General features: G+C 40.2%; 1 protein-coding gene across 5 annotated transcripts in view; it reads right to left on the bottom strand.

Annotated features, from left to right (window-relative positions):
• The window catches only part of HDAC5 (histone deacetylase 5), a 172,859-nt gene continuing 153,599 nt past the window's right edge, over positions 1-19,260 (bottom strand). For 4 of the 5 annotated variants that reach the window (XM_081344405.1, XM_081344404.1, XM_081344403.1 and 1 more), the window contains 8 exons: positions 19,051-19,138; positions 14,859-14,978; positions 14,184-14,281; positions 10,623-10,741; positions 9,792-9,925; positions 6,629-6,713; positions 5,627-5,780; positions 1-5,168 (listed from right to left, as the gene is read on the bottom strand). In XM_081344405.1, the coding sequence (XP_081200531.1) occupies positions 5,129-5,168; positions 5,627-5,780; positions 6,629-6,713; positions 9,792-9,925; positions 10,623-10,741; positions 14,184-14,281; positions 14,859-14,978; positions 19,051-19,138 (838 nt within the window). In that variant the 3' untranslated portion in view covers positions 1-5,128. Of the gene's footprint in view, positions 5,169-5,626; positions 5,781-6,628; positions 6,714-9,791; positions 9,926-10,622; positions 10,742-14,183; positions 14,282-14,858; positions 14,979-19,050; positions 19,139-19,260 lie in introns of those variants that run through there. The other variant, XR_014028560.1, reaches the window with a different exon arrangement.

Genomic DNA, 19,260 nt, shown 5'->3' with positions numbered 1-19,260 from the left:
TATTGCCAGAAACAATTTTATTTACACAAGGACAAACATTGCAACATCTTACAAAATACTCAACTGAAAATTGTATTCAGAGCGAAATAGACAGAAAGCAGGAAAAAAAATCTACAGATATTCCCCACTTGTGGGGCATCTTGCCATATCATGGGTGGGTGGGGAGGCTGTTTAGAAGGGAGGAAAGACAAAAAAAGTCCTAATCCTCCTCAACAATAACCATCCCCATGACAGTTTACCACTGTGTGGAATTGGAGCTGTAGCATAAAGTTGTTCAATGCTGGTGTCCTAAGGACTAATGGCTTTTCAAAAGTAGTTGCTATTCTTGGCCAGAATTTTGTTTGTTTCTCCCTCCTCCCCACCCACCCCCCAGAAAAACTCAAGATGAAAAATATGAAATCAATGATTCATGGAGATTTTCTTGCCCCCACCTCACATAAATAAAGGAGGTGGTAGAAACAAATGTAATGCAACAAAGTCTAAAAGTGGAACCATCATTTCCCAATTGTAAGCTTTATGGAATACATTGATATATTTAGCTGTAATCTTTTTTTACTCTAGCTGGAGTGATTTGTATAATTGCAGTGGTAGAGTTTTTGTGTAATTTATTATGATTATGAATCTGTAAGTGAAAAAATGGTAGTAGAGAATAATATATATATATTATATCTATGCCACTGGATAATTAGCTTGGCCCACTGAATGTAAGCTGCATTTGTATAGAAATTCATTGAAAAGCCTGCAGTGTCTTTTAGGGGGAGAGACTATTTCCAACAATCCTGGTAATGCACACACAAGTTCATGGGTTACCCCATGACATGCACAAATGGGAGCCTGACGGTACTAGGCCCTTATGTACAGGTGGACATACAGCCAGAAGCCAGCAATAAGCCTGTTGCAAATCTCTAGGACTGCATAACAACTGCCCATAAATCAAATGCAGCAACACTTGTTAAGATGTGTACATGAATGTACAAATAAAGGAAATATTTGCATCTCCTGTGTGGGCAAAGAGGAAAAGTACCAGTATTTTAAAGGAGTAGTTTATTCTATAACAGAAAGGGAATCTTGCAGAGAGTTGATGCTACAAGTCCCATCAGCTTTGGCCCTTTTCAGGCTTAAGAATTCATAGGATTTCTGCCTCTAATTATCCTTGGCAGCTGGAGCTATAGCTGGAATCCAACAACATTCAGAAGCCCAAAATTTCTCATGTCACAGAACTTTATTTAAAGAACCACAGAAATGACATTATCTGTGTCAAGCCAATGAGTACCTTGAAAATTCAAAATACTCACGGGGTTGGTGTCTAATGGAGTTATATATTATTTTCACTACAACTTAGGGTACAATCCTGTATACATTTACTGGTGAGTAAGCCCTATTTAATTCAACAATATTTCTTTCTCTGTAGATGTGCATAGGATTGTGGTGATATACTGTATTCAACCTATTGTGATGAAATCCATGGACAAAATATTTGGCCTTTTTGAAGGCAGCAAAGAATGTCTAAGCCTTGCCAATGAAAAAGGTCATTTTAGAGTTTGAAGAAACTTCCCCATAGAATATAAGTGCAATCTCTGTCAAGGAATCAGATGTGAAATTATGGGATGGAATGGCTAGCACTGAATAACTTTGGACAATTGAACAAGAGCCACAGCAGACCATCTGACCTAGCAAACATTCTCCTCTTACTAGAAAGATCTTCCCTAGCCTTCCAAACATGTTGGATTTCAGTTCTGATAACAGCCAAGCCATGTTGGCTGAAGGATTATGAGAACTAAAGTTCAATACGTTTGAAAGTCCCAGGTTAAAAACATTGTTTTTCATTAATGAGTTACACCTAATCAGTGCTCCATATTTGGCTAAGCATAAAGACCAGTATAGATACAAAATGACAGCTACTTTTTGAGCATTTGAAAAGTTGCTTATCTCTGCTGTAAGCATGAATCACATTTTACAAACCACAATGTCCTGTTCATACACTGCATTCAACCATGATCAAATACACCAGAGTTCAACTTAGTACAATGTGTGAACAGTCTGTGTGAATGGCAAAGGCATTTGCTTTCATTGTGTTGACAGAAGCAGAAGGCTGCACAGTGCATGCTACTGAATTACAGAAATGATATGGACAAATAATGCAAGAGTGGTGGTGCGTCCTACTCAAGTCTTCTGGTTTCTGTCATTAGGAACCATATTTGTTTTGCTGCTTTCCCACTTAGGGTGGGGTAAGGAAAGATGGCAGGCTGGCCCATCTGAGAAGGATGACATACTGTAATGTAGCCCATTCTGAACCTGATGTCCCCTCTAATCTACAGAAGATAGAAACTGAAGTCCAACACAGCTGAAGGCTGTTGTAAAGTAATTAATGCTACAGGTGATACCTCATCCAGATACCTTTCGTAGCAAATATATAATTTACTGCTTCTCATTTCCCATGAAACTTGATTTTCCTTACTATTCTTCACTTCTAAATATACACTTGTATATATTGGACTTTAAAAAAACATAATGAAATTCAGAAATGGTAAGAACTAAATGATAAGGAACACTGATGCCTTCTGTATTGAATGGTCCAGCTTGATCTTGATACTTTTAAATATCCAATATATAGCATGAGGGAGAAATACATTACAGTACTTAGCAGTGGTCAGGCTGTCACAAATAGATCTTGGTGGGACAAAGTGTGCATTACCAAGTTGATGGCGGAAGTCTCCAATCCTCCTTATATCTCTCCCTAAGCAGAAAACCTTTGGCTAACACGAGGATGAAAAGAAGCTATCTCCAGGCATGCACTGTTTGATAAATCAGGGCAACAGATGGTATTGAAACATTGGTCTTCATTGCCACAAAGAAAAATGGGAAAGAAAACAGAACATAGCACTGTCAAGACACAACATTCCACTCATCATGACTGTGAGAATAATTATAGGAAAATCTGGAAAGAAGTATCACTCACACAGGCACACCATGGAACATTTGGGAGGACTAAACCTGAACAAGTGCAGGAATCTTTAAAATAGACCCTGGCAAGGTTTCCATACGTGCAGCTAAAAATAGGTCACAGCCTTACATTCTACACAACTACCCCCTCCCCAGTGCCTCCCCCTCCCACACACAGCTTAGAAATCCAGCAGCCCTGGTTAGTGAAAACAGTATCAAGCCCCATCTTTTCCTTTGTTTCATTATCCCTGCTATCAACTTTCCAAAGGAAAGGAGAGTTGGTACGAGTTAAAAAAATACTATTAAATAATACATTTGTAATAAAATTATATACCTTTTTTGTTTATATCCATTTCTTTTAAAAGCTAAAATTGTTCTGTTTCTATTTTTCCCCTCTTTTTGGCTGGTGAAGTAACAGCAAAGAATTCTCTCCTTTTTCTTTTGCTTTGTTTTTTCTTTATGAATGGACAAACTTTCATCAAAACAGTTTGTACAAGTGATACAAGAAATCAAATTATTTACAATAAATGACAAGGAGTCTTTCAAACAATGACAGAGTGAAGGAGGAAGGAAAATAGCAAAAAGAGAATGTCAAAGCATTGGTCATGAAACAGTCCACATATGCAAAACTTTTGTTACAAAAAGGATTTTATGACACATACGAGTGATCCAGCTAAGGAGGTCCAATCTTGTAAATAGGCTTGCACGCATATATCGCATATATCGCTTGACAGATTGAGAACTGCAGGCATAAACAGGACACATAATTCAGATGTGCAAATCAAAGCACAGCTGAGTGATGATGCAGTCACACTGAACTGCATTGTGTTGGAAGTAAGTTAATGCTCATCCACAATGATCCCCAGGCTGGTGAGATATTCATGGTTTCTTTGAACATACCTGGTGCAGGATCAGGGCCAAAACATGCATTGAGGCTGGGGATAATATGTGATTCCTTTCTGTATATATGTAGGATAATTGTTAACTAGATGGCAAATGAAAAAGGGATAGGACTGAGGAGAGATGGTGTAAAAATGAACTTACAGAGAAATTAAGGCATTAACAAAAATGACTTAAAGGCACACTTTTTCCCCTTTCTCCCCACCTTGGGAGTTTTTTTCTAGAGGTTAAACCAGAACTATACAAATTGAGGAACACCTTAGAGCTGAGATGAATAGAGAGATTTAGGCAACAAAGGTAGCATTAAATCCAAATATTTATGAATTTATTTTGGGGGCAAGGAAGAGAATGAAAACATTAAAAATTGCAAAGTTAGGAGAAAGGCATTTGAAAATTCAGGGCCAGGGGAGGGATTTTCAACCCCATCTCACTGTGCAAACAACCCATAAGAGAGGAATACTGTTTCAAGATCAGATTTAGGAAGAGGTGAAGTGGGCAAGTCTGGCTCAATGCAAACAGGTAACATGAATGGCCTACGTAGGAAAGTAGAACCTTCTGACGGATAGGAAAATTCTCCTGTTCTAGACTCTAAAATGCAAGAGGCAGCTGTGGGTCCCTTTGTTCAGATTGCAATCCGTTCCTCTTTCATTCCAAACAAATGAAGGAAGGAAAATTATATATTCACTTAAACGGAAGAGGAAAGAGGAGATGAAACTGAATTACAAGAGTTGGAGATGACTAAGATCATTAAATCCAACTCCTTGCTCAGAATGGGCATCCAGATTCAAAATTCTGAATAACTATTTAGGATCCATGTGAACACTGGAAAAAAATTATTGAGGAAGAATGCACTTCTTTGCTCGCTCCTACTAACTGTATGTATGAGAGACAAAGAGGCAGAAAATGTTTTTTTTTCTCCTCAAGAAGCAAAATGTTTTTTTCCAGTCCTAAGAAGGGGACGGTTTTAGTGTCCAATGGAGCGAGTGGGGGAGGGAATGGTATCTGAAAAAGGAATAAAGGGGATGTCCATGTGAAAGCCCCCTCACCAGTCCCCTTCACAAATCTCCAAAGAGTCAGGACAATGATGCTGGTGAGAACAAATGCTTGGAGACTTACGCGATCACGCACACACACAGAGGCTCATTTTGTCCAGTGCAACTCTTTTTTTCCTTTTTTTTTCTTTTTAATAGATAAAAAATAATAATTTTGTTGTTGTTTTAACGAACTCACAAATGACCAATTAAACCCACAGAGTGACAGCTACAGAAATTGAAGTCTTGGCACTTCACAACACTGGTTCAGCCTCCATGGGCTCTTCCACTGATCTGTGGGAAGAAGGTAAAAAAAAGAAATGACGATTAATGGACTTTCACTATTAGTTACGCTGTTGATGAAAGGATTTTCAAGGCCTGTTCTAATAGTAGTAGGGGCAGTAACAATTCAAAGGCTTTGTTCTGGGTGGAGGTGAGGTCCAATGAGAGTTATGCCCAATCTAGCACCTTCCAGATGGGCTTTGACCACTAGTGCACTCATCCCAGTTTCTGACAAATTGAGGGACCAACACACCAAAGACTAAGGCAATGTTTCTCAATCTCAGCAATGCTGGTTGATGCACAGCAAGAAAAGACAGGCAATGCTCCTCTTCCTTGTGGATTTGGGTGTGCAGAAGTGATTCCTGCCCTTAAGAAACAGTGGTACGCATGGTGCTGGGGCAACCTGGTCAGGCAGATTAGACCTCAAACCTTCACAAACAGACACTTGCCACCTCCCAAAATGAACCTACCGGACAGCACAGTCTGCTTTTCCTTGCTCTGTGTCCACTGACAATGATGCCATGGCATTGACGGTCTCTGCTTCTTCTGTCTCACCCTTCTGTGCCTCCAGCAACGAGTAGCCAACAATTGCTGCAGAACTTTTCACTGAATTCCAGTGTTTGCCTGTGATACAATTGCCATGCATTAGATTAAAAATTCTAGCACTTATGTTGAGTTCCTGTCTTGTCTACCTACATTTTCCAAATCCATCATAGTATCAATGAAAGCACACCTTTGTGATCTTTATTGGAATATTTCTTGCTATAATCATGCCTATAATCAACTAATTGCTATGATCATGATTAAGGTGATTAATTAAAATAAATGAATAGCATCCCTAGTCTAGTCTTGGGTGGGACTAGATAGTTAAAACTAGCCAGTTAAGTGTAGCTTAAGAGATGAGAAATTTCAGGTATGCTCTCTTCTAGCATCTAAAGATTGTTGGGAAGGTGGCAACACAAATCTGACGCACCAGAAAGCAGGACTAGGACAACGGGGTGCTGCAAGCAAGAGGATTTGTGCTAAAATTCAAAGAAAAATCTAAACTACTGCTTTAAAAGATAGTGGAGCTTACTTCTCTAGTATTTTAAGCAGATGCTGGAAAGCCACCCTCAATCCCATGTATGATAACATGTTGAAGGTTATTTTATATCACTAACATCTTTTTGCAACATAAAATTTAAGAGTAATTGAGGATATTGCAGATACCATGCTGAATATAAAGGGCAACCTGCCTCTTACAAGCATATTGCCAACCCCTGTTCTTCATACCAACATCCTGACTGGGGAATTCTGGGAATTGAAATCCACATTCTTTAAAGTTACAGAGGTTGAGAAACAGTTGTATACTATATAGTTATAACCTTAGCCTGGATGAACAATAAATCACCAGTTCAAGCTTTTCTTCAACAAATCTCTTTTTTCCATAAGAAAATGTAATCTGAAACCAAGGTCATGCCCCAAAAACTTACTCTGGATTTCAATGACATTCTCCAATGTAGCTATGGCATTTGCATTGGGCTTTTGTTGCAACAGAGCTTGATCCAACTGTTCCAACTGCAATAACAACAACAACAAAAACTCAAGAGTTTAATTTCTTAGTTTCAAATCTGGACAGAAGTCATGAGAAAAGAAAAATAGTTCAAATAAATGGGTGCCCAAGAAAAAAGGTGTATGTGAAAATAACTGGGGCCATGGTGACAAAAAAGCCAAAACAATTCTGTTTCTATTTCCCACAAAGCCTTCGTGTGCCATTCCTTCCGCTTAATATTGTGAATTTATGAACTTTGCTTCTATTTAGGTTTGAATGACATTTGTTTTTTGTTTGATTATATTTAATAATAAGGTACCTGTTTTTAAATATAAGTTTCCATGTCTCCTTGTGCTCTGCCTATAGTACTGGTATATATACACAATTAACCAACGTTTATTATTTTTCACCTGAAAATCATAGATTTAGAGAAAAACTAAACACTCATAAAATATTTGCATTCAAGATAGTGGTCTAGAAAAACATCTAAAACAAACCACATTGTTTCATATGTGTTATAAATATACAGGCTGAATACCAAGTCACAGTTTTACATGCTGCTCAATTTGAGTTACTATGGTTGAAGATACTACACAAATAAAATTTAGCACAGAGATAACATACAATTGTAAAATAATCTAATTAACATCTAATATATATAAAATCTAGGAGATAGCCTATATTAAATTATAATATAAACACTAATTTATATTAAAATAACACTGAGTAAAATATCTATTAATATCAATAATATTAAAATTTTAAATGAATTATCATTAAAGGGGATGCACTGCAGGATAATAGCCCATCAGAGTTTGAGGAATCTTCTGTGCTGCTCTGCAAAACCTCATGCACTGCAATAAGGGGTGTTTTGTCTATAAGCAGCATGTGGGCATAGGCTAAATTCTGGTGACCAGGGTATCTACTGATCAAAGTAAGTATGAATCTAGTTTGGATGTTTCCATCAAGGGAGCATTGTAGAAGGACGTGTTCTATAGTTTCTAACACTCTGGAATCACAGGTGCAAAACCTTTCAGGCAATGAAATATTTTTGTATTTAGGATTCAATACTGCAGACAGGAGAACATGGCATTGGGCACTAGATAAAGCCCTAGGAAGGTTGGAGTTTTCCTTAAGATTTGTTTGCCTTTGCTTCAGGGATTGTTTCCCCTGATCACATTCCATCTTAAGAACTGTGGAGGGAAAGTAGTCTAAATTTTAAAGATTAGACTCTACAGCCTTGATCCATGTGGATTGGATTTTTTTCCTGAAGATTAATGGTGCTATGCCTTAAGAGAAAGAAGCTGAGCTTTAACCAAAGGTTTACAGATGCACTCTGGACTCTGTCTTCTCTGATAGGTGTGTGTTTGGGACACATCATGGTATATGGAGAACTGCTCTAATGAATTTAGACTGTACCCTTTCCAGAGAGGTGAAACACAAAGCCAGGGAGAGGGAGGGCAACCAAAGTCCCATAAAGGAGTTGGGCTAGAGGCTTAGCCTGAAAAAGTTTGAATATGACTAGAACATACTATCCTCCCTTGGATCGGAACAATTTAAAGATGGCATTGGCAGATCTTTGTCCAGTAGCAGCATCATGTTCGCAGTTCGCTTTCCACAAGCCAGTGGCATTCATGACTTCTCCTAGATGCTTAAAGCTAGTCACTTGTTCTATTTTGTGGTCGTTAATGCTCTATAAATGGAGCTTCGGCCTTTTGGCAAAAGCCATAATCTTGGTTTTATTTTCAGATTTTCATTATTGCAATATGGATGAAAATTCTCAGAGCTCTTTTGAATCTATTGGTGTTTTGGGAATAACAATTTGTCTGCATAGAGCAGTAGGGAAATGCTGTGATCCCACAATTTAGAGGGATGAAAATTTGGATTATTTGGACATGCCATTGATAGAAGCTGATAAGCAGGGGTACTAAAATATATCCCTGTTTTACCCCCTTTTGAGTTGTAACTGGTTTTGAGAGAACCCCTGCAAACTGCATCTGACTTGAATTTAGTGGAAAAACCTATAAATGCTTCATGAAGCTTCTGGATTGGGGCCTGGATACAGAATCAAAAGCTGCCTTGAGACATACTACTTATGAATGAAGAATTTGGGATTATTGGAGGATATTAGATATTATAAGAAAATAAATGTTATAAATATATTGCTTTAATATCTCTTCCCCCATAACTTCTACGCTTCAAGAAATTTGATATTTGTATGTTTATATCTCATAAATTTTGAAAGAGACCTGCATTTTCTCTTCTATCCATTTTTATGACTCATTTTTTTCTCTAACTCTTATTATTACAGGACTTCTTACATATATTGATCAATTTCCTATAAACAAAAATAGGTATTTTGTCAATTTCAGGATGAGCCTTGGCAGACATCACTAAAGATGTCATGAGTCAACTAAATGAATGCCTTCTTGTTAGAGTCATGTCTTTTCTTAAAGGATAGTCCTTTTTAAGATATCTTATTAGAGACTTGCTTACTGGCACACAAGGCCTATACCCACTCAGTGTTTATTTGTAAAGAACATTTGTAAAGATGATGCCTTTTTGCAAGGCTTTAACAATTAATTTTTGTCTTGATTTCAATACTTTTAAATTATTATTTCTTGTAATATTTAGCTACCTTTGCATAAATAGAAAGGTGTGTTATAAATTAAATAGTTAAATTTAAAAATGTGCTCTTAATAGATATTGACATGCATTAATGTGTCAGGGAAGTTATACTTATTATTCTACCCTACTGAATGCCAGTTCTCTTTTCAAAAGCATGGATAAAATCACTGTTGGAATCTAGACAATGATTAATCACTAGAGTCAGTTAAGGCACCATGCTAGAAAGCAGGACACTGAGAGTTCATGTTGTGCTTTAGGCATGAATGCTGGCTGGGTGACTTTGGGACAGTCACACACACTCAGCCTAAAGCACCTCACAGGGTTCTTGTTGGGAAAATAGGAGGAAGATGCATTGGATATGGTCACCACTTTGAGTTATTTGTAAAAATAATATAGATAAACGTATTTTGATGTTTCCATTCCAAGCCCGATTGAGACTTTTCCAGCACATACTTTTACGTGTTACTTTTACTCACCTCAAGGCCAAGCAAGGCAGAGACACAGGCTTCAGAGGCATCACAGATGGCAGTCAGATCATGACCACCTTCTAAAGCTAAGACAATACGCCCATCTGCCAGATCCATCAGTTGTTTGGTCAGGTGCCCAAAACCTACATGATCAAAAAGGATATATGAATTGGTGAGTTCTGTGTTAGCTTTTACATTGCTCTTTGCTAGAAATTGAAGAAAGTCATGGATATCTATTGTGATGAAAAACAGTATCTTCAACATTTATGAAAACAGTGATCAAGCTACTTGGAACCAGAAAGTAGCTAAATAGACTTTAAGCCACTACCTGGGACCATCAGGGATTTGTGTTTCTAATAATGCTTTTATGAGATATACACTTCATTTATCTCTACTTCCTTGATCTTTTGATCTCCATGGAAAAAATCATTAGATAAAAAGAGTTGCACTCCAACTATTGTGGCATCATTTAAACACATGGAGAGACTATAGCTCAGCAACACAGTACACAAGCTTTTCTTGGCACTGCAATTAAGGCTGGGAAAGGCATGTCAGAAAAGCTATTACTTGTTAACAGTAAATAGCTGAATTACTATCAATAAGACATTCTCCTATAGTCATACTGGTTTTGAAATTCTAACTTGACAAATGCCTTTTGCTAAGGTTAGGAAACCTATGGAGACACTAAAATCTTAAGCAAACTACTTTAGTTACTTTAGCTCCATAGGGAAAGTTAACTGGGATATCTGTTCATATCTTTTCCAACTAGTCTGTGAATAGTTTTCCCTATTTATAAACTAAATTTATAAAGGGACCCTCCCCCATGTTCCTCACACTCACATTTGGCTGTGACGGAATATCCACCCAACGGGGACAAGTGACCCTCAACAGCATCGAAGCCAGCAGAAACAAGGACCATATCTGGGGAAAACTCGTGGGCTATAGGCATCACCACAGTCCTGGAGGACACAAAACAGCTCTCAGATTTCTCTTAAGAAGAGGAGGCAGGACAGCATTAACTCTGGATTAATTGGAATGTATGGATTAGGAAAAATCCAGCCATTTCAGCTTTCCCATCTGAGTCTTTGTAACTTTCTCCAAAGCACTTAATTAAACTAGCCACATATTTGTAGATAAGCCTTCCTCAACTTGGCATCATTTGGAATTTTAACTTCCATAGTGCATTATCAGTCTGGGTGTTGGTCTTGAATGCTAGAAATTAGGAATCAAGAGATGAAGAACAATCATGGGCTATTAGAAGGTTTCTCCTAATTGTACTCAACAATTTTTAGAGTGGGAACTATGTTAGTCTGCTGAAGTAAAACCAACAAGCAAATTTTGTGTCCCTGAAACACCTTTTATAGCATAACATGAGCATAACATGAATAAACCAAAGCTCCACATAAAAGTCTTTATGAGGCCTGCAATACCAATAAGCAGAGGTCATCTCAAGCATCAAATGCTAAGAAGTGGCAACAGAACATGGATGGAAAAAGCTGTGGGACAGCCTGTCTTAATTGCTCTAATGTAGCAATCTTCAAACATAATCGTCCCATTGTTAGAGTTGAAGTGAAAAGGAGAGCCATCTTATTTTTATCTCATTAGGAAAAGTCTTAAGACTATCCCAGTTGTTAAGTACCTAAGAAAATTTTGCCTTCTAGAATTTTTATTTATTTATTTATTTATTCAATTTATATACCGCCCTTCTCCCGTAGGACTCAGGGTGGTTCACAAGGTTTTTTTTTTAAAAAAAAACCCAGATACAACAATTACAAAACGTAAAATTAATTAAAAAGAATTATATAGACCTTGCAATAAAACCCAGTTAAAAAACAGTTAAAATCCCAATTAATATGCTCAGACCAGGCCAGAGAGCTCAAAGAGCCAGGTCTTCAGGTCCCGGCGGAATGAGCGAAGGTCAAGGGCAGTCCTAAGCTCTACAGGCAGCTGATTCCAGAGGGCAGGCGCACCCACAGAGAAGGCCTTCCCCCTGGGTATTGTCCGCCAGCAATCTTTTACCGGCGGTACCCTGAGAAGACCCTCCCTGTGGGAGTGCACAGGATGAAGGAAGCTTGATGCCGGCAGCAGGTGTTCCCTCAGATATCCTGGACCCAAGCCATTTAGGGCTTTATAGGTCATCACCAGCACCTTGAATCTCACCCGGAGGGCAACCGGAAGCCAATGCAGTTTGCAGAGCAGAGGTGTTACATGGGAGTATCGGGAAACCCCCATCACAACCCGTGCGGCTGCATTCTGCACCAGCTGAAGCCTCCGGGTGGTCCCCAAGGGCAGCCCCATGTAGACAGCGTTGCAGTAGTCCAATCGGGAGGTCACGAGCGCATGAGTGATTGTGCGCAGGGCATCTCGGTCCAGATAGGGCCACAACTGGCGCACCAGGCGAACCTGGGCAAAGGCCCCCCTGGTCATGGATCCTATATGGTCTTCAAAACTGAGCCGTGAGTCCACGAGGACGCCCAAGTTGCGAGCCCTATCTACAGGGGGTAACACCTCACCCCTTATAGATAAAGATGGAATAGAGTGGACAACCCGAGATGCCGGTATGCACAGCCACTCAGTCTTGGCAGGATTGAGACGAAGCCTGTTTCTCCCCATCCAGACCTGGACCGCCTCTAGGCAACGGGACATCACGGCGAGGGCATCACTGGGTTGGTTTGGGGTGGAAAGAAAAAGTTGGGTATCATCAGCGTACTGATGATACACCACCCCGAAACCACGAATGATCTCGCCCAGCGGCTTCATATAGATGTTGAACAGGAGGGGAGAGAGAACCGACCCCTGAGGGACTCCACAAACGAGAGGCCTCGGGGTGGATCTCTGCCCTCCCGTCAACACCGATTGCGAACGACCCAGGAGGTAGGAGGAGAACCACTGTAAAACAGTGCCACCCACCCCCAACCCCCTGAGGCGCCGCAGTAGGATACCATGGTCGATGGTATCAAAAGCCTCTGAGAGATCTAATAGGACTAGGACAGAGGAGCAATCCCTGTCCCGAGCCCGCCAGAGATCGTTCACCAGTGCGACCAATGCCGTCTCCGTGCTGTACCCGGACCTGAAACCTGATTGGTACGGGTCCAGATAATCAGTTTCCTCCAGGAACAGAGGAAGCTGATGCGCCACCACACTCTCCACAACCTTTGCCAAAAAGCGAAGGTTGGAGACAGGACGATAGTTGTTTAAAATCGCTGGGTCCAGAGCAGGCTTCTTGAGAAGGGGCCTCACCACCGCCTCCTTCAGAGCGGCGGGGAAGACACCCTCACTCAGAGAGGCAGATATTACTGCCTGGAACCAGCTTCGTGTCTCCTCCCGAGCCGCATAAATCAGCCAAGAGGGACAAGGGTCCAATAAACAGGTGGTGGAACTCAGCCTCCCCATAATCCTGTCCACATCATCAGGGGAAACAGGATCGAACTTAGTCCAGATAACATGCTCAAGACCATCCGAGTCCTCCACATCCGACTCTGCCCAGTAAGAGTCCAAACTGGCCCGGATCTGAGCGATTTTGTCCATCAGATTTTTATTTATTTTTTATTTTTATTTTAATTCCATTTATATCCCACCCTTCTCCGAAGACTCAGGGCAGCTTACAAGCTTAGCAGTAGCCTTCATTCTATGTATATGCCTGCTTATTAGGGCTTTCACACACACCCCAAGCAGCATTATTACAAAGTCAGCTTAATTGCCCCCAACAATCTGGGTCCTCATTTTACCTACCTCGGAAGGATGGAAGGCTGAGTCAACCTTGAGCCTGGTGGGATGCGAACCTGCACTAATTGCAGGCAGCTGGTGTTACTTAAGGAGGCATTAGCCCACTGCTCCACCAAGGCTCTGGTGGATGATGACTAAACTCCTTGGCCCGCCCCTGCAAGGGCTCCTCTCTCACCTCCTGATTAAGGAGGGAGCGAGTCACCCTAAACAGGGTGGCTGGGCGATTATCTGCGGATGCGATGAGGGCAGCTAAGTAATTAGCCCTCGCCATCCTCATCGCAGCAAGATAAGACCTTATAAAGGTTCTTAGCTGCAATCGGTCAGATTCGGAATGGCTGGACCTCCAACCGCTCTCTAGACCCCGTCTCCGATGCTTCATCTCCTGGTGCTCCACAGAAAACCATGGAGCCCAACGGGATCTGCGCCGGGTCAGAAGTCGCAAGGGTACAACACAGTTGAGTGCCTCAGTGGCCGCCCTTATTTTGCCACAAAGGAAAAGAGGAAGGAATACATTTGACAGTGTTGACTAGTGTCATCATGCAACCTTTACTTTGAAAATGACAAGCCACCTCTTGGCATATTCCAGGAGAAAAATAGAATATTCTGGGCTTACCAAAACATTCCTTGTTGGGTCACAGAGCTTTACATATTATTTACTGTGGATAGCAAACATACCTGAAGGCTGTCAGATATTCCACATCACCAATGGGGGGATCTACTCCACCAGTCCAGGCAATGTTTACATTGTAACCTACACCCATCCCACTGCCAACCTGGAAGAAAGAAACATGGTGGATAACAAAAGCCCTCAGCCACAGGGTTTACCATGCTGAGAGCTGCCAAGATATGGGAAGAAAAATATGTAAGAATAAATCCCAATGAGGGGAGCAACATGTTACCAGATTCAAGTGAGGAACAGGACTTCTCTGGAAAATTGCTGATTAATTTCAAAGTATCGCAATGGATGGGCAGATCGGTATAAATTTGGCTTGGGTAAACATTACAAGCATTTAAGTATCAAACAGTTATAGCATATTTTATATAAACTATTTTTAAAAACCATCTAGTGGATAGGGCATTAGGCTAGAAATCAGGAAACTGAGTCCCACCTTAGGTATGGAAGACAGTTGGATGACTTTGGGCCAGTTATATTCTCTCAGCCTAACTCATCTCACAAGGATTGTTAGTGTACAAAAATTAAGAGGAGGAAGGAGTATTAGTATGTTCACACTCTGAGTTATTTATAAAAATAATAAAGATAAGATTTTTTAATCTACACTCCAAGCTTGTTCCAGCATTAACATCTCTTGTTCTACAAATCAGATTAAAAAAATAAAGGAATACACATACCTCTTCAGGAGCTCCACTGCCTGGGAAGAAATTTCCATTATCGTAACGATGGAGGGAAATGTATAGAACACTGGGATCGCTGTAGAATGCCTGCTGGGTTCCATTGCCATGATGGATATCCTATCAAGATGAAGTAGAATTTAAATAGAAGAATCAGCTGGGATCTGCACCATAATGCACATAGGCAGCAAGACATAGCTCTCTTTAATTATATTGGTGGACATTAAATTTTTAAAAATATATTGTAAGCTCATAAAATCATCAAATCTCATGAGATGTTGGTGTTTTCACATAATTTGCAAAAGTTCAGACATAATGCAAGCTAAAATTCAGATGATTAAAGTGGTAGCTGCATTTGTAGTATGGAATGAAATTCCACAATCCTACGGTAGTAGGACTATAAGAAATGTCTTTGTGTCGTGTTTGAAGTTTTATATAAAGACATGTTCTGTATGTCAAGTAATGTAATCCCTTGATACAGTTTCCTTCCCCCCCCCCTCAGGGATCAAATTTAATTATTTTAACTGTTTTTAACTCTTGTATTGTATTGATGTTTTTAAATACTTTGTAAACCGCCCTGAGTCCTACGGGAAAAGGGCGGTATATAAATTCAATAAACTTAAACTTAATCTCCTGTGAAATGTTGGCATTTAATATTTCCACACAAGAATCTGATGTTCTCAAAGAAGTGTGCTACATATTAGGTTCTATGACATCTCTTCTCTTAAAATAATAGTCTGATGAATCTGAGCACCTGAAAAAGTTGCTGATGCTACCTTATCTAAGATAAAACCCGTCAGGATAGAGATGATGTTCAAAGAGGACATTAAAAGTTGATGTAGGAAGAGCTTCAGAAGAAATCCATGAGGTAGACAAAGAGTCTAAAGAAAAATCTTATTGTTCCATTAAAGATGGCACCGCTGATGGCAGCCTCAATGAAATGCTCTCCAGAAGTTCTGATGTTTTCTTTTTATTTTCTATGACTCTCTGTGAATTTCATATTCAAGAGATCAGATTTTGAATATCAGACAGTGGACTTTAAATAACAAGCAGCTTTCTGGGTCTATTCCTCTCTTTTCAAATGTGGAGGAAATTCTAACTGAGGGAATGGCAGTTATCTCTCTTGGCACGGTAGTTAGAAAGAGGCAGAAGAGAAACAAGAGAAGGAGAAGGCAGGGGCAAGCAAGGAGGCATTTTACAAAGACTCAGAAAGCATGGGGTAAGAAAATCTCTGCTCCCCTCACTATATTTAACTAATCTTTTCTCACTTGTAAATAAGATAGATGAACTGCACTAACTCAGTAGCCCTCTGCTTCATTGAAATGTGGCTGGATGATTCAATTAATGATAGGTGCTTGCAAATCCCAGGATTTCAGATTCAGATAGAAGTGCAGAAATATCCGGCAAAAAGACGGGTGGAGATATCTTCTTTTATATTAACAACTGATTATATAAAAATGTCACTATAATAAAGAAATTTTGTGATGTGGACTTAGAGACACTATTCATCATTTGCATACCCTATTATTTCCCTTAATTCTTCATTCACCCTAGTTGGTGTCTACATACCACCTCAAGCTTGCATAATCAAGGCATTGCAAACCTTAACTGACCAAATCCTGTGGGATGAAGACATATACAGACTCCCTACTCGTTGTATTAGGAGATTTTAACAGTGCTAACTTAAGCCATTAGCTGCTAAGATACATTCAGCATGTCAACTGTCTCACAAGAGGCAATAATATTTTAGACCATTGCTACTCTACAATAAAAGCTTTCTACCAAGAGCTCTCTACCAAAAGTGGCTGTGGGACACTCTGATCACTATATGGTTTACCTTGTACCAGTTTATAGACAAAGACTTAAAATCATAAAACCAATAATTAAATTGTGAAATCTGAAGAGGCAAGGTTAAAGCTACCGGCTTGCCTCGACTGCATAGAATGGAATGTTTTTGAAGATGCCTCAGTGGACTTGGATGAACTCACTGACACTCTGACACCATACTTTTGTGAGGACTTATGTGTGCCGACCAAAACTGTACACATCTACAGTAATAATAAACCTTGGTTCACAGCTAAGCAGAAACATCTATGCCATGCCAAAGAGGAAGCCTACAGGAAAGGAGATAGAATGCTGTACAAGCAGGCCAGGACTATCTTCGTGAGCACCTGCTGCCAGCATCAACTTCCCTGAGGGCACCCTGAGGAGGCCCACAGGGAGGGCCTCCTCAGGGTGCCGCTGGTCAGGGAGTGCCGGCTGGTGGCCCCCAGGGGGAGAGCGTTCTCTGTGGGCGCGCCTGCCCTTTGGAATCAGCTGCCTGTGGAACTCCGGATGGCCCCCTACCTTCGCTCGTTTCGCCGGGACCTAAAAACTTGGCTATTCGAGCTTGCCGGCCTGGACTGAGGGTTTTTGGGTTAAGGTTTTAATTTTTAATTATTTTGGGGCTAATTTAATTTAATTTTATTTTAACCTGTATATACTGTATTGTTTTAATTTGCCCTGTAAACCGCCCTGACCTCTCTCCCTTGCAGAAGAGAATTGGAAACTGGTATATGACCTGAATGTGTTTTACTGTAGGCTCGAGAGGAGATCACTGTCAACTGTTATTACTCTCCATCTCAGATACATCAACAACAGCTAAGTGTCCTACACCCAACTCCAGCCCTCTGGGCCCCCCACCTCTGATGATCACAAAAGAAGGTGTGCAAGGTCTATTTCACAAACAAAAAGGTGGAAAAGCACCAGGTCCAGACAGGGTAACTCCCTCTTGCTTAAAAGTCTGATCAACTGGCCCCCATCTTTACCTGCATCTTTAATAAATCACTGGAGATGTATTATCTCCCTTTTTCAAACACTTTACTATCATTCTGATGCCCAAGAAATCCTCTATCTAAGAGTTGAATGACTACAGACCGGTGGCTCCGACACCCGAGGTTATGAAAACCTTTGAAAGTGTTTGCCCACCTGAAAGCCATCACAGATCTGCTTCTAGGCCTCTTGCAATTTGCCTACTGTGCAAATAGATCAGCAGATCATGCTGTCAATATGGCACTGCACTATATCTTACAACATCTTGAATCCCCAAAGATCTATCTAAGAATCCTTTTTGTAGATTTCACCATCATTCCTGAAATCCCCTTCTAAACTGACTCATCTAGCTGTGCCTGACCCCACTTGTAGATGAATTATAAGCTTTCTAATGAATAGGAAGCAGCATATGAAGCTAGGGAAAATCACATCGAACACCCGGTTCAATTAGCACAGGAGTCCCCAGGTTGTGTACTCTCTCCATTACTCTTTTCACTATATATACCAATGACTGCATCCTCTGAAGTTTGCAGATGATACAACAGTCATTGGTCTCATGCAGACAATGATAAGTCTGCATATAGACAAGCGTTGGATCAACCGGCCCTGTGGTGCAGCCAGAACAATCTGGAGTGAACATTCCTAAAACTGTAGAGATGATAATAGATTTTAGAAGAAGCTCTCTTATTCTACAACCTCTTACAATATTAGACAACACAGTATCAAAAGTAGAGACGTTCAAGTTTCTAGATTCTATTATCTCCAAGGACTTGAAATGGTCACTAAGCATTAGAACCATCATTAAAAAGGCACAACAAAGAATGCTCTTCCTGCGTCAACTCAGAAAGCTCAGATTGTCCAAAGTTCTGCTGATACAGTTCTACAGAAGAATTATTCACTCTGTCATTTATACCTCAATAACAGTCTAGTTTGGCACAGCAACCAAACAGGGCAAGTACAGACTTCAATGGATAGTTAGGACTGCAGAAAAAAACCAATTGCAAACAGCATGCCTTCCATTTTGGATCTGTACAGTATACTGCATAAACCAGAAAGAGGGTTGAGAAAATATCTACTGACTCCTCACATCCTGGACATGATCTATTTCAACTTCTCCCGTCAATACACTGCTATAGAGCATTGCAGGCCAAAACTACCAGACCTAAAGATAGTCCCCCCCCCCGTGCCATCACTTTGCTGTACACTTAATTCCCACAGCACTATCTCATTTCTCACCTTTTTTCATATTTCCTACTATCTTCTCCTATTGGTTTATGATTTATCAATTGTTTGTAACTTACGATTAATGATTGTAACTATGATTATGACCTGTAACCTAAGAAAGTAAGTGACCACTGGAGTAGGAAAAAAAAAGCCTTACCCAATCCACAATGAGGATTTTACTGATGGCAAGCTTTTGTTGTAGAAGCTTAGCAGCAATGGCAATAGAGTTGAAGAAGCAGAAGCCCCTAAACAAAATGAAAAGGAAGAATGGCATTATTGGGCTAGGATAGATGAGCAGCAAAAGAACTGATATACTCTACCAGGATAGAGCCTCCCTAAGCCCAACTTTCTCCATTACAGCAGGTAG

The sequence above is a fragment of the Vipera berus genome (genome assembly GCF_964194415.1).
Source record: "Vipera berus genome assembly, chromosome: Z".
NCBI classification, from domain to species: domain Eukaryota; kingdom Metazoa; phylum Chordata; class Lepidosauria; order Squamata; family Viperidae; genus Vipera; species Vipera berus.
The sequence above is the reverse complement of the archived record's forward strand: the minus strand, read 5'-3'. Positions and strand labels throughout refer to the sequence as shown.